This window comes from Epinephelus moara, chromosome 6 (assembly GCF_006386435.1).
Source record: "Epinephelus moara isolate mb chromosome 6, YSFRI_EMoa_1.0, whole genome shotgun sequence".
NCBI classification, from domain to species: Eukaryota; Metazoa; Chordata; class Actinopteri; order Perciformes; family Serranidae; genus Epinephelus; species Epinephelus moara.
The window spans coordinates 7,789,488-7,804,013 of NC_065511.1; the positions used below are offsets into that span (position 1 = coordinate 7,789,488).

The following is a 14,526-nucleotide window of genomic DNA, read 5'->3' on the forward strand; positions in this document are numbered from 1 at the left end:
CTCTTCTTAAATATCATAATCAGGGTGACTGCATGGGACTCTGAGTTTTATGTAAATTGCATATAAGCCGATTACAAGTGAGGCAGTTCCGCTGTAAACATTATTTATTTTATGGACTTCCAATTTTCCCGACCAGATGCGATAAAGGGAAAATAATATTATGGCCATTATCATTGCATTGCATTATTGTAGTATTATGAGGATATTTCTCATGTCACACAAGGTAAGTAGTTTTTCTCCCAGAGACACAGCAAGTTTGTCTTCGGTGTAAGGGAGGCGGAGATGAGATAGATCGTTGGTTTGTATGGCAGTCCTATCAGCTTTAATGGTTATCGTGCAGTTTTCTGCCTTCTCCCTTGGAGAAATAAATGTTTTTAAAATGGTTTATGGTTGTTAAAAGTCTCAGAGGGCCTTTGAAATACAGGAAAATGGAAAGGTGAACAAGCCATTTATGCTCTTCTTTTCTTTATCTCCTCTTTTCTGCTCTTGACCAACATTGCTGACCTTCATATGGACGTGTGGGATTTCTTAAAAGTGAAGCTGTTAAAAGCAAGACTTCTATGTAGAAGAAACTAACACTGAACTAACACTAAACTAACACTGCACCAGACCATGCTATCCTTCAAAACTAGGATGCCTGCATGCACCCTGTGTTTCTGAAGATTTTGGTATGGTCATTATGGGGAGTTCTTGTCCATCAGAAAATAACTTAAAACTGAAGTTTAATTCTAGAGCCTTTTCTTTTTCTTTGGCAGCCTTTTGTAGAAGTATCACACTGAATGGGGCTTTGGTAATTTTCAACCTGGTCTTACACATCCGAAAAAAGCTGTCCTTTCATGTCGGCATGATACGTAGCTGGTTGCCACTGTTTATTGGCGACCGGTGGCATCAGGCGGAAACGCGGTGGAACAACGATGAAAGATAAGGTGGCGAAAGTCCAAGTAGGGTGGATGGGAGGGGTGGTGGATGGGTCCAACAACCAACAACTTTGACCAGTGTTCATAAGATTGGAAAGCCAAACCCTGTTCTTTTTTTACTAAAACCAACCAAGTGCTTTGTACACTAAACCCAACCATGTGCATGTGTTGGCTAACATAACCATATGGGTTTGTGATAGAAGGAAAGAAAACCTCAATTTACTGTGTTGTACCGACATAGTGCATTTATTTTGAAAGAGACTGTATGTAAACCGTACATTTCCTGTAAAAATAGAAGTGTATCTTAAAAACAGACAAGGCATGTAACGGCTGAAGTTGACAAGGCATCCCAGAATGTCAACAACCAATGCACCCAAGGTACCTTGCATGTTGTATGTGGAAAGTCCATGACCAAATATTGATATGTGATGAGGTCAGAGTGAGAACGTGTTGTAATTTATGCCCTGACCCTAAAATATTACATGATATCAAAGTCCTTAATATTCAAAACAGGTACCAACACTGTAAGTGCTGTACAGTCCTACCAACAATACCAGTACTAGTTGGTTTGTCCAGATTTAGAAAATTGATGGTAAATAGATTGGGTATTCCTGACGCTGAACCCAACGCGACCCATTGGAAACCTAAGAGTGGGTCCAATTTCGGCAAATATTTACAAATGATGTTTGGATTCAGGTGGGGTTTGGCCAACAGTACTTGACAAGGTGCTTCAAGTTCTTTTTGTATGTGTTGGGGTACTTCTTGTTCAAAGCGTTTGGTTTTTTTTGTGTGTTTGTTTGTTTTTTTTACGTGACAACACACAAACACAACATTTAGGCTATTTCAACAAGTTGTAACCATGGTAACAGTAATTCATGACAGGATAACTCACACTCAGTGCTTCAGCTTACATTAACTGTGTTGGGCTCAGGTTGGCCTGTACATAAAAAACAGAGTGCCTGTCAGGTTTGGGACGAGTTTAGACAGAAATATGCAGCCCATGTCGCACTCTAATGCCAAGGGGAAAATAAACCAGAGTTAGAGTTCAAACACAGGAAGAAATGGCTTCGTATGAGGCAGGTTGTATAAAGCAGTAATAGAGGACTCGAGGGAATCCTTCCCCATCTCCCTGACAGGGGTCACTGATGTAGTTGAAAAGCTCCACAGAGGCAAGGTGCCCAAGCTGGATGAGTTTCACCTTAAGCTGCTGAAGGCATGGAATTTTGTCCATTTGTTGTGGCTAACATGTTTCTTTTGTATCCTGCTTAAAGTGGGGACAGTCCCCATGGACAGAAAGATGGGTTTGGTAGTTGCATTTACCAAGGAAACTGGATGATGTGCTCTTGTAAAATGTATTTCAAGGTGCCACAGGTGAATGCAGGGCAGATTCAGTTGGTGTCCTGTAGAATCAGTCCCGAGCAGTGGATTTTCTCCTCACACAAATACCGAAAGGCACATGGGTGATTTGTAGACTTAGAGAAGGCTAATGAATGTGTCTCCAGAGGTCTTCTGTGAGGTACAATTCCATTGTTAAGTGTTGGGCCGATTGCAAATGTGGCATTCTTTCTAGATTATTTTGCAGTAGGTGTTAACCTGAAAACACCTCGGACCACTGCAGCACGGTGCATCATGCGAGAGGTGTCAAGTGCCGCCCCTAGCACACATCGGACATGTCGCACTGCATCTTGTTAACAGACAACCCCACAAAGTTATAACTACTGTTACTGAGAGATCTGTACGTCTTCCACGTCTGTGTTAGCTTAAAATCATGTGTGGAGAGCCCCTAATTAAAGTTGATATCTCACCTGAAAAGCTGATCTCCCGAGCTATGATTCGCCCGGCAATATCTTTTTGGCCATTGTCTTTATAATGTTGGGATTGTGGGTCATTTAGCTCAGGATATTTCTCAACTTCAACAACGTGTCTCTTGCCATCCAGTCATTGTCACACATGACACAGCAACAGCTGCAGAGTTCTCTTTCTGCATCCATGCTGAGGAGAGGAGTCAAGCTGCCATAGAAGCAAAGGACAAGAGCTGCTATGGGAGCTGGAATGTACATTCAGAGAGCGAGTGGGGGGAAAATGAATTTAATTTCGGGGGCGGTGAGGCTGGAAATAGGACAGTGGTGAAAAGTGCCGTGGAGTGGTGCGTCCAAGAGCGCCGCAGCACGTCTTGCTTACGCCAGTGTAGGGTTTAACATTGAAAATAATAGGGACACATTTTTTTGACACGTGGCGTTCACCACTGGTGTGTTTTAGCCTTTAGACTTTTTCTATCTCTTTTATCAATGATATGATCTGCTGCAGTAATGATTTCATGCCACAGTTAGCGATAAATATAATGGATGTAGCCACTACGATGTCAACCATTGTTTTGTGGACTCATGCTTTGAACAGGCTCCCAGGAAGTGCACCAGACTTTGAAGCCAATTTGAGAAAGTGTAACTGCAAATTCCTAGTCAGTCATGTGATGCTGTTGGACCGAAGGAGACCTTTTCCCATAGGCTTAAAATGGGAAAGAGATGCCTGTAAATCAGTGGATTCATTTTTTTAGGTGTCACGACCCCCATATAATAACACGTTTAACTATCAGATTTTGATCCATTAGGTGCAATCGTCTAGAAGAGCTGCACTCAAGTTAATGGAGGACTTAACCGGAAGTTAGGTGCTCTCCTCGCAGACCTTAGCTGCTATGCTAGTGAAGTCTCTGCTGTGCTTGCTCTATGAACCCAATAATGCAGCAGATCTGCGTTATTTTATACCTACAAAGTTGAACTTTTTTAGCTTTATGTGCCACTGAGCAACTTTAGGGATGAACAGGGCCCTATTTTTTTTGTACATCCATGGTTTTGAAACCTTACGTTTAGAAATTTTGGCTGTCACCATCTTGTTTTTTGGAGGCAGAGGTGACCATATATGGACAAGAAGGTAGAGCTGTTGAGGTTCAAGGAGGGGATCTGACGTATAGACTGGTGTGACCCCTCACAACTGTGTGACTGTCACTCAAAGCAGCCACACCCTTAATTATGCATAACTCACCTTTGAGCCAGCCTCAAGTGGCCATTGGAGGAACTGCAGTTTTTGGCACTTCCCCGTTGGCTTCATTTTTCAGCCTTGGAGGTTGCTGCTTGGTCAGTACCACCAAGGCAAATACTGCTTAGGAGGATCCCAAACTCTTACAAGTATAAATTTCTCACTAAAACTTTATTTTTGCCATCAACATCGTGATTTAAAATATTGGCTATAGCTTTTGGAAGCCTGATTTGTAAAATATCAGATATTGATCTTGAAGAACCCGTACTGATTATATCCCAGCTTAAATATGAACTATTCCCCTTATATGACATTAAAAGTGAGTATAAAAGATGTGAGGGAGACACCGTCTTCTCCCTGAGGGCTTGCAGCACCCATAGGCCCTGAAGTGCTGGCACTAAGGACACCATTCTCTGGCAGATTAAGTCACTGGTGATAAGAGCAAACCTCCTCTATCCTCCTCTGTCTCTCCCTCTGCGAGTCTCTCTGTCCCGCCTCTCAGCCTGCCCTGCAATCTGGAAAATTCTGGTTTAAAAATACTGCAACACTTCCTTTGTTATACTAAGCCCTTTTTTGTTCCCCCTCTACCGTATTTATTTTCTTGTTCTCCCCAAATAACAGCAGTGCCGGGATGAGCGAGCGGGAGAAATAGAAAAAGAAGGGAAAGAGTGTTTGGAAGAGAGAGGGAGGGAGGGAATACAGTATATAGAGAGAGGGAGCGACTCAGCACTGTCAGAGTGAGCAGAGAGAAGGAGAGGATGGCAGAGAAAGTTTATAAGGCATAGTTTAGGAGGAAACGCGTGAGAGAAGCTGGGGAATCTGTGGTGGCCAGCTGCAAGAGGGGAGATAGCGGAGAAAGGCTTTTAATTCTCAATCCCCACAGAGCCTTTGAAAATTACCAATCTTCTTATCACAGACGCAGGGCTGCTTATGCAAATTGTTGTGGAGTGGAACGTTTAAACGGAAAATTACTCGACAGCATTTTTTTTCTCCCCCTCTCCCTCTCTCCCTCTCTCTTCCACACAGAAAGCCTGTTTTGAGTCTCAGATAAGAAGATGAATTGCTCTCTCCGTGCTTTGAAGCGCGTCAGGATTTAAAGACTCCAGCCTCGGCTCTGGTCTAACGCGGCTGCTCTCGCTGCCTTTGTAGCAGAAAACAGGCTGGGAAAAAAACGGGAGAAAAGGCATTTCAAAACAACATAGATTCTGTGCTCCAACACAGCGTCAACGCCTGAGGAGACAAGGAAATATAAATATTCCCTAACCCCCCCTCTTCACTCTATTTACTTTAATATTTTTTCGCTTAACACAGTCAACACTTTTTTTTCTTTTTTTTCAGACATGGCAAGTAATTGACATGGATGAATAAAGCTCGTGTGCTGTGTGGAGGAAATGTTTGAAGCATTTGAAATCTAAATTTTACCACGGGCAATATTAGAAATGAAACAGAAAATAGTGTTGAAAAGCATTCAAGAGCTATAAGCACTTAAAGTGAAAATAACTTACTGAATGCAAGTGTCAATGGAACTGTGTGGTTTTACGTTTCTGAGCCTCATGTTCTGTGATCAAGTCGTTTTTCATGTATACTTCATTCCTCTGGATAGACTGACTGAGAACCTCTTGACTGCCATCTTGCTTACACTTTTCATTAACATGACATTGATGAATGAAACACTTTTAAGTGAAACAAAGAAGCTCAATGGAAAACTAGAAATTACTAGACCAAAAAAGATCATGAACCAATGAATAATTGTTTTGGAGAATTACAATATAATAAAAGAAATTATGTCATCAACATCCGTTAAATATAAATTAGAATTTAAAAAATGTAATGTTCCTGTGGCAGAACATGTATACCATTCATTAAAAGGTTGTCAGTAAATATCAAAACATTTTGTTAACATAAAAAACCAAGTACATTTACATAATGTGTAACTTTCAATCTTAAGAACATGAATAACTAGAAAAGTGCACTCAGGAGAGTGTAGATCTCTGCCAGGCAGCTGCATTTCGGCTACAATGCAGAGGCTGGAGCTGAGAACAGCCCTTATTCCCTGAAACATTCTTGTATTTCCAGCAGATGTGGCACAGTATATTTCAGAGGACACAATATGAGGATGAAAGTTTTAATAATAGCTTGAGCACAGCCATTAATCTTTGATCCATGTCACAACCAGAATTTGAACAGTATGAACTTTGTCTGTAGGCCACAGCACAACAAAGCAGGAAATAATAACAATAAACACAATTAATGGCATTGTATTGCCTTTGTCTCTGAAATATGCTATTGCCTTGTACAAAACATACCAAGAAAGAAACCATTTACCTGCCCACTTGAGCAGGCACCATACCTAATCATAGTAGAAGCACATAAATCAAGGAGAAATGACCAAATCAACAACATTTGCAAGTCTATGAAACTGGGCGGGCAAAACTCCATTTCTTAAAAGCTTCCAGTCTTGTATGATGCCGTGTGATGGACGGAGGACAACTGGATTGCAGCCATAGCAGCCGGAACATGGCACAGCTGCACCAAGTGGAAGTGTCTCTTCTGGCCCCCTTACAGTCAAGATGGTGGCAAAGATAACAAAAATTGTGATTCATTAACTTGTGTCGTGCCTAACTTTAGGGAATCATAACATGTCAGGTATAGAATTAATCTGCAGATGTTCTGGTTCAAAATGAGACCAGAGTTTTTAATGGATGTCAGTTTTAGAGTCACGACAAAAGGCCAAAATGTGACCTGCAACAGACAGTAAGGCATGTTGTTTTTAGCGGAGCCACTTTTGAGAAAACTTGCAGCCCCTACAAGCCGGTTAAAAGGAGTGAGGAGTGACAATACAAAACAGTCAATAAAACAGGTATTTCAACAATTGTGAACCACTGCAATCACTAGAGATTGTTAAGTCTACAGTTATAAATGTGCACAAAAAATGTCTGGATGATTGGCCCAGTAGTTTGCAGGAGTAGCTGCGAACTGACAAATACACATACTCGCATACCAAATGCATGATCCCCTCCACGCTTATGGCTGCAACTTTTAGAGTAAAAAATAAATGTATAATGTATGATTTGTATGGTTAAAACAAGTAGGCCTACAAGCATATACAATGTACAACCTGTAAACTTAAATTATTGTAAAAATGTGCAACTTAAGAAGTATACAGTATTAGGAATACACTGGCAAGACATCAACATTGGCTGATAGCCACCTTGTTGACTGCCATCTGCAAATAACGTGGAATTCACAGATGGCAGCAGCCGATGTTTTTCTGTTGTGTCATCAATTTTGCCCAGGCCGAATAGCAAAACTCGAGGCTAACATGGACAATAGAAAATCTGTTTAGGACAAAAAAGAGATCTTCCTGGGACACCGTCAGGAGGAAGGACACGTTAAACTCACTATCGGCACAAAAAGGAACACACCCAGCACAAATCTGTGTTGACATCAGTGGGAGGAGAGCTAGTTAGCTGTTAGCAGCAGGTGGCCACAACTAACTACTTGCATTGAGATACATTATGATGCGTTCAAGTTCTGGTCAGTAAAAATGAGCATTAGGTGAAGGTAAATTATAACATTCTCATGATGTGTTCAAGTGTAGTCATGAACAATGTAGTTTTTGGTGAGAAACTTGAATAAATACAGGTGTTTGAAGAAGAAATGTGTGTGTGTGTGTGTGTGTGTGTGCGTGCGTGCGTGCGTGTATATTCTGACAAACCTAAATACAAGCCACTATAAATCAATACAAAGTCAAAAACACTTAGTCACCAAAAGTAACACTCACCATTTCATCTCAGTCTCTCTTTGTCTTGTTTTTGTTTTTATTTTTTTTCCACCCAATTGTAACTTTTGAAGTTAAGCAAAAAGACAAGCAGTATAGGCTAGGTAATTGATAGCCCTACACGTGCTGAACAGATAAGTTCAGGAGAAGGAAATGATTTTATTTGGGTGGTTTACACCTGTCAGCCTTTTACCTCCCTCCTCTTCCTCCTCTCTCAGTCATGTAAGGATGCCATCACACAGACAAGAATAATGTGCAGCAGAGCCATCAAAGGGATGACTGCACAGCATTCTGATGGGGGGAAGCGCAGGCCACCACTGGACAGTCATCCCATTCAGCCGTTCCTGCATTTTATCTGTATTTGTCAGCGTGACCTTGAATCTTCTAGTTCCTCCACAATTGCGTTCGTCTTATCTGGTTTAAATGCCACTTTCCTTGTTCTATGGTGTTCCCTTTAAGATGTCTGTCCTTTTTTCTTTTTTCTTCATGGAAATTGCGAGTGCATATAAAGGTGTGCTGTGGGGTTGCACTGAATAAGCTGAAAAGCAACAAAATAGGGCAGTTGGGGGTGTTGTGGCTCTGTGGTTATTAAGCTGGAACTTGACATTTACAGGGCTGCTTATGCTCTATATGCGAAAATGGGGGTTTAGAGCTGAATATTTTTAGCTCTCATGATCTGACAAATCACTGGTTAAATCACTGCTGTAAACCCCCAGCAGAGAGTGTATGAGGATTTAATGGCAGACCAGTTATGCAAAGATTTAAAGCTGCATCATCATTTTCATTTTAGATGACTTGCCTTGGCTTACACAGCAGTGTAGCGTCCAATTGGGTCCTGACTAATGCTTGAACTCCACCTACCCACTGAATCCTTTCTCCCCACAGAGGCAGCTGAGGAAGAGGAAGTGCTACCTCCTGGTGGCCGGAGCCATCGTCCTCACCATCCTCATCATCATCATTGCTGTTTCAGCAAGAAAATGAGACCGGCCACTGTGGTAAGAACAGTCATCCACAATTCAACATGCAACCCCTGTGCCAGATATCTGACAATGTAAGTTCCTCATAAGTAATGCTGCTGCTAGGACTCGACAAATATAGTAGTTGCAAAATTATAGAGCTGATATTTGCCTTTTTATTAAAAGTGGGACATTAGCCAATTGTGATATCACCACATTTAATTGGTAGGGCAGTGAATTATTTTCCAGTTAAACACAGGCACACAACACACACGCACACACGCACGCACACACACACACACACACACACACACACACACACACACACATCATATCATAAATATCATTTGGGAGTGATGAGTGGTCAATTTTGGACTGAGTCTGTTCCAGTCTGGGTCAGTTTGTGTGCACCATAGACTGTATGTAAAGATAGACAATGCATCTTCACTTCCTCCCACTGTTCAGAAATGAAGATAAAATATCTTGCATACAGCTGCGGCCATCTTACACTGGTAACATCATCTTAATCCTGATAGTGAAACAAGTCATTTTGCGGCAGTTGTGACACTGAAAAAAAATATTGTAAATCTATTGGAAAAAGTCTGTTTGGGCCCAAAGGCATCATACGACAACATTGGGAGTCCTAATTCCATTTTCATTTTGGCCACTATGAAAATTGGCTGGGGGCTGGGGGAAAGTCCAGTATTGTAAGTGACGTTAGATTAGTTACATTACATGATTACAAGAAGGACTAAGTACAAAAAATTAAAAGAAGTCCATGTTGACTTTTTGTTGACATGGGACATTAACAGCAGTCTCCTGTGGTGGTTGACCCATCCACCATCCCAACCTCCTCACTTCATGGTCTCTCTTGCTCTTTTTACTACCTTTGGCCATGTAACATTACCACTGTCCACGGTGTGATGTCACTAAACCAGGGAGTGTGTGTGTCCATCACAACAAAGTATCCTAATTGACTTTCCTTTGTTACTGTGTCCAAGGTGTCAGTACTGGATTTCAACGTAATATGTGCCACTGCCATGTAATGTGGTGTCAAGAGGTCGCGGTCATTTCATATATTTCTGTGAGACCAGATTGCAGACAACAATTTGTCTGCTGATAGGGAAGGTAGTTTAGTTACAGTCATAATGGCTAACTTAATAGCCAGCAAAGTAACTTGTTGAGCAACCTGGAGTCACTACGAAGTCATCGAAAACCAGTGCTTGGTCAGTGACTTCCAACGTCAGACACTGCCGAAAGAAGCTATCCTTTCACATCGGCATGATGCATGGCCAGTCGCTATTCAGTCAGGGGAGCAACACGGCAGGACAACAATGAAAGTTAAATCAGTGGAGGTCCGAATACGGCAGGCTGGAGGGGTAGTAGATGGGTCCAACAACAACTGTCTTTCACCAGGGAGGCCAGTGTCCGCTTCCCAGAAGATTGTGCGTGTGTTAGAACTCTGCTGCCCGTCTGCTCACCCATCCCTGCTCCCACAAGAACATCACCCCTCTCCTTTAGAACCTTCACTGGCTTCCTGTCCCACAATGCATCCAATTCAAAGTCCTTCTACTCACTTATAAAGCCCCCCATAACCAGGCCCCCTCCTACGTCACTGACTTGCTCCACCGCCACACTCCTTCCCGCAGCCACAGCTCCTCTGATGCCAACCTCCTGACTCCACCACTCAGGGCCAAGCACCGGACATGGAGCAACAGAGCCTTCTCCATAGCTGCCCTCTCCTTCTGAAATCCTCTCCCCAAACATATTTGAGACTGCACTGACCTCTCCCGATTCAAATCACCCATCAAAACTCATCTTTTCAAAACGGCTTTTAATGTGTGAAAGATGTCGTGTGTATTTTACTGTATTCTATTTTATGATAGTTTTTAACTAATGCAAAGTGTCTTAAAGTACCATGAAAAGCATTCTATAAAATAAATGCATTATTATTATTATTATTATTATTGTAAAGCCAAACCTTTATCTTTTTTCCTAAACCTGACCATGTGCATGTGTTGATAAAACGTAACCGCGTGTGTGTGGTGTTGTACCAACATTGTGCATTTATTTTGAAAGAGACTGAATACAAACTGTACATTTCATGCATGTAACAGACTGGAGTTGATACGACATCCCAAAACACCAACACCAACTCACCCAAGTTACTTTTCACATCAAATCTCAATATGGAAAGTCCATGACCAAACACCGACGTGACGAGGTCGGAGTGAGAATGTGTTGTGTTGATGGGCTTCCCAGTCTTTTTATGTGACTGCAGCTTGCTTCCACAATGGTGAAGATTTTTGATTGCTTACACTATTGATACTTTATAAATCTTGATAGAGTTATCTGAAAAACCTAGATGAATTTCCAAGTTCAAGATAGGTGATTTAAATTCAATTCCAAATGCAGATTCCAATACAACTTTAACAACCTCTCTGTCATGTGTTTTAAGACTAAGATTTAAACTGTACCGGTTTGTTTGCCAAAGCCTTTAAAATCAACAAACTGGCCTCGAGAGACCGTAAACATAAAGTCTCTTAAAGTGAAATATGATGCTATGTGTTGGTCAGGTCCAGCATAATTTTCTCCAAATGTTCGCTGGCTTAATGAAAATGCTGTAAAACTGTGTGCCAAACATTGGCAAGGAGTGTTAATCCCTCTGCTCACATACTCACTGCCTCATTTGCCGTTTGTGAATTTATAAAATATCATCTAAATTTTCTTCTGATGGCATCTTTCTGTAGGGGACAGTAATGGATGTTTGGTGAACTTGAGTTTGATCACCTTCTATCTGATCAATGTACAATGTATCATGAACATTTAGAGAAAAAAGGAAGTTAATCAACTGCACTGACCCTTTTTAAATTCATTGCACATGCATTTTGCATGTGAGCCTGCACTCTTTTGCAAATTCTAGTCATATTGGATTCATTGTTATTGTCACAGCACTGCCTCTGCAGTTTGAATAGCAGTATACATTTGTTTCAAAGGCTTAGTAGGTGAAATGAATGGTGACTCTGCTGTATGGCTGTCAGTCGAATTTGATGAGATACATACAAAAAAATGCCCCTTATTTATGCCCTCTGCTGAAGCATGATTCCAGCCCTGGATAATCTCGTTTATCTATTAAATCTGTTGCATCTAGCATAGCATAGCTTGGCCTCAGTGTATTTAGTAAGGTTTGATGAGTTTGTCTGGATAAGTGGATACATATTGTCTGCGGTGACAACCTGCCATTAAAGGGATTCATTGTAACTGAGATGAATCCAGGTTAATCAAAAATCAGTGTAGAAACTCCAAACTTGTAGTGTTTGATACTCAAAAGATACATTTCTGGTACGTATTATGTTAACTTGTCAAGCCTGCCAGCAAACAAGATGTAACTCTGCCTGTATAATGAGTCAGCACTCCAAATCAACACTCATCAGAATCAAGTGGGAACCAAAGCTGAGCAGTGAATCCACCTTGAATACATGTTGACACCAGGGTTTCTTAATTTCCCTTCTCATGTGCTTTGGTGAGTCTTTCAGAAGTTATCCCATTAAAAAGATACAGAGGTTTGAAGAGGAGTATTTTGGGTGAATGAGCTGTGTATCAGTCTATCACAGTTAGCCTGCTGGTAGCCATTACCTTGTACCACCTCTCAGTCTAAATTTGCTCATGGGTCGCTTATAGGTTGTCAGCTATGAGTGATTCAACTGCAGAAACCCCCCTTTTTTATACAGAGATAAACTTTTAGGCTTAACTAGGCTGTTTTGAGAGTGTGAGCCACACAGAATGATGAAGCGCTTAGTGCATGATACAAAGGGCATTGAAAGTTCAGCCAAATGTAGCATTAACAAAAGGTTTTACCTTCTCAGATAACCAGTGCTGGCCAGTGGCATAGGTAATATAAGCAAATGCCAAAGTGGGGTTTATACTTCTGTGTCAAGTCAACACTGTACCTACGGCGTAGACTCTGCGTTGATGCATACGTACGCTGTAGCCTGACGCGCACTTCCCCAGAAATGTAACTACACGTCGTGGCGACCTCCTGTCTATTTCTGGAAGTTGAAATCATTTCCCTCAGTGTAAACGAAGCTTTCATTTACTTTAAGGAACAATAAATTGTAAAAACAATAAAGCCCCCACAGAATAGCATTTTAAGTCCTGTGTGTGTTTTATCCTGACTTCATATGAGAAGAGAAAATCTCTGCTATTCGCTAGGCTAATTTATCCAATGTAAAATGCCATACGTTTGTGCTAATAATATTAGCATGTTATATTTGTTTGGAAAACGTGTTTAGCATAAGACAGTTGTTTTGTCAGTGAACATTGTGAGCTGTAATGGAGCTGAATGTTGTAGCGTTACCTTTGTTAAATGTTGCTGTTGTTCCAGGCATCACATGTGTAGAGGAAATCTCTGCTAGCTGCTAGGCTAATTTATACAATGTAAACTGCTATAGGCTTGTGCTAATAACATTAGCATGTTGTATTTGTGGGGAAAATGTATCCAGCAAAAGACTGCTACTTTATCTGTGAATGCTGCGAGTAACTTTCCAGTACTTCAGAGAAACTTCACCGACTAGTGTTTTGGAAGTGTAATTGCAGATCGACACAGACGCATCACCACACAAGTAGCCTATAATTGCTCACAACAGTGTAGGCCATGTGCGTAGGCTGTGCATAGAGCTGACACAAAAGTATAAATCCGCCTTTAGGGTGCCATCATCCATGGGGGGAACAATCTTTTACTATTATTCACTAATACTATCACTACTATTATTTTGAAATATTACATTAGGCCACAACAACATAACTGCATAGCAAAGCCCAATAAATAATAGAGGCCTTTTTTTCTAGGTTCCTGCCGCCCCCTGGCCTCCCTCCCCCAGCTCATTACTCTTTACCTGATATCTGCGGGACATGGGTGAGATACAGCACGCTGTATCATTATCAAGTCGAAATGACAAAAGCTCTCTGGTACCCACTCAACTACCACTACACTACTGAGAGGAGTGGATGTGGAGAGAGGAACATGAAAACAACAACATCAATAAATCGGTGTTGAAATCGGCAGGAGGAGAGCTAGTTATTGGTATCTCTAAGCAGCCTGTGTCCACAACCAAGTCTATCAGTAAAAATGAGTTTAAATTATAATGCTCTCATGATGTGTTCAGTGTAATCTTGTAAAATGTAGTTTGAATAAACACAGCTGTTTGAAGGAGAAATTTATAGATGGTATCACAGCACTATAAAAGGTATATTAGAGAGGGAATTATGATGTGTTATATATAGTATAAAGATTTCTGTGCTTTCCTGCGACAAAAGAAGAATAAATAACAAAAAAACAAAACAAAAGAAACACCGATACAAAAACAGTGGTATTGGCCATTGCCAAAATTGTTATTCTAAAATTTGGTGTCAGTATCGGCCCAGAATTTCATATTTGGCAGCCACTAGGCCAGGTTTATACAATGGTGATTTTTTTATTTTTTATTTATTTATTTTTTTGTTCACTGGCGCACAGTAAATATGCTCTGTTATTTCAACATTGCATTGTGCAACACATTTTCACTCCGACCTTATCACATATCAATGTTTGGTCATAGACTTTCCACGTACAGATAAAACATGCAAAGTATCCTGGGTGTGTTGGTTGTTGATGTTCTGGGACACAGTGTCAAGTTCTGCCTGTTACATGCACTGTCTTCTTTCAAAATACACTTCCGTTTTCACAGGAAATGTACAGTTTGCATACAGTCTCTTTCAAAATAAACACACTACGTTGGAACAACACCATGAATTGATGTTTTTTCCTTTAATAACAAATGCACGTGGTTGGGTTTAGGAA

At 41.0% G+C, this 14,526-nt stretch overlaps 1 protein-coding gene across 1 annotated transcript in view; it reads left to right on the forward strand.

Moving 5' to 3' along the window:
• tsnare1 (T-SNARE Domain Containing 1) overlaps positions 1-14,526 on the forward strand; it is a 1,274,638-nt gene that overhangs the window by 1,204,969 nt on the left and 55,143 nt on the right. Inside the window, exon 12 of the mRNA XM_050047737.1 lies at positions 8,617-8,726. Coding sequence (XP_049903694.1) covers positions 8,617-8,712 — 96 coding nt within the window. The 3' untranslated portion in view covers positions 8,713-8,726. The remainder of the gene's footprint in view (positions 1-8,616; positions 8,727-14,526) is intronic.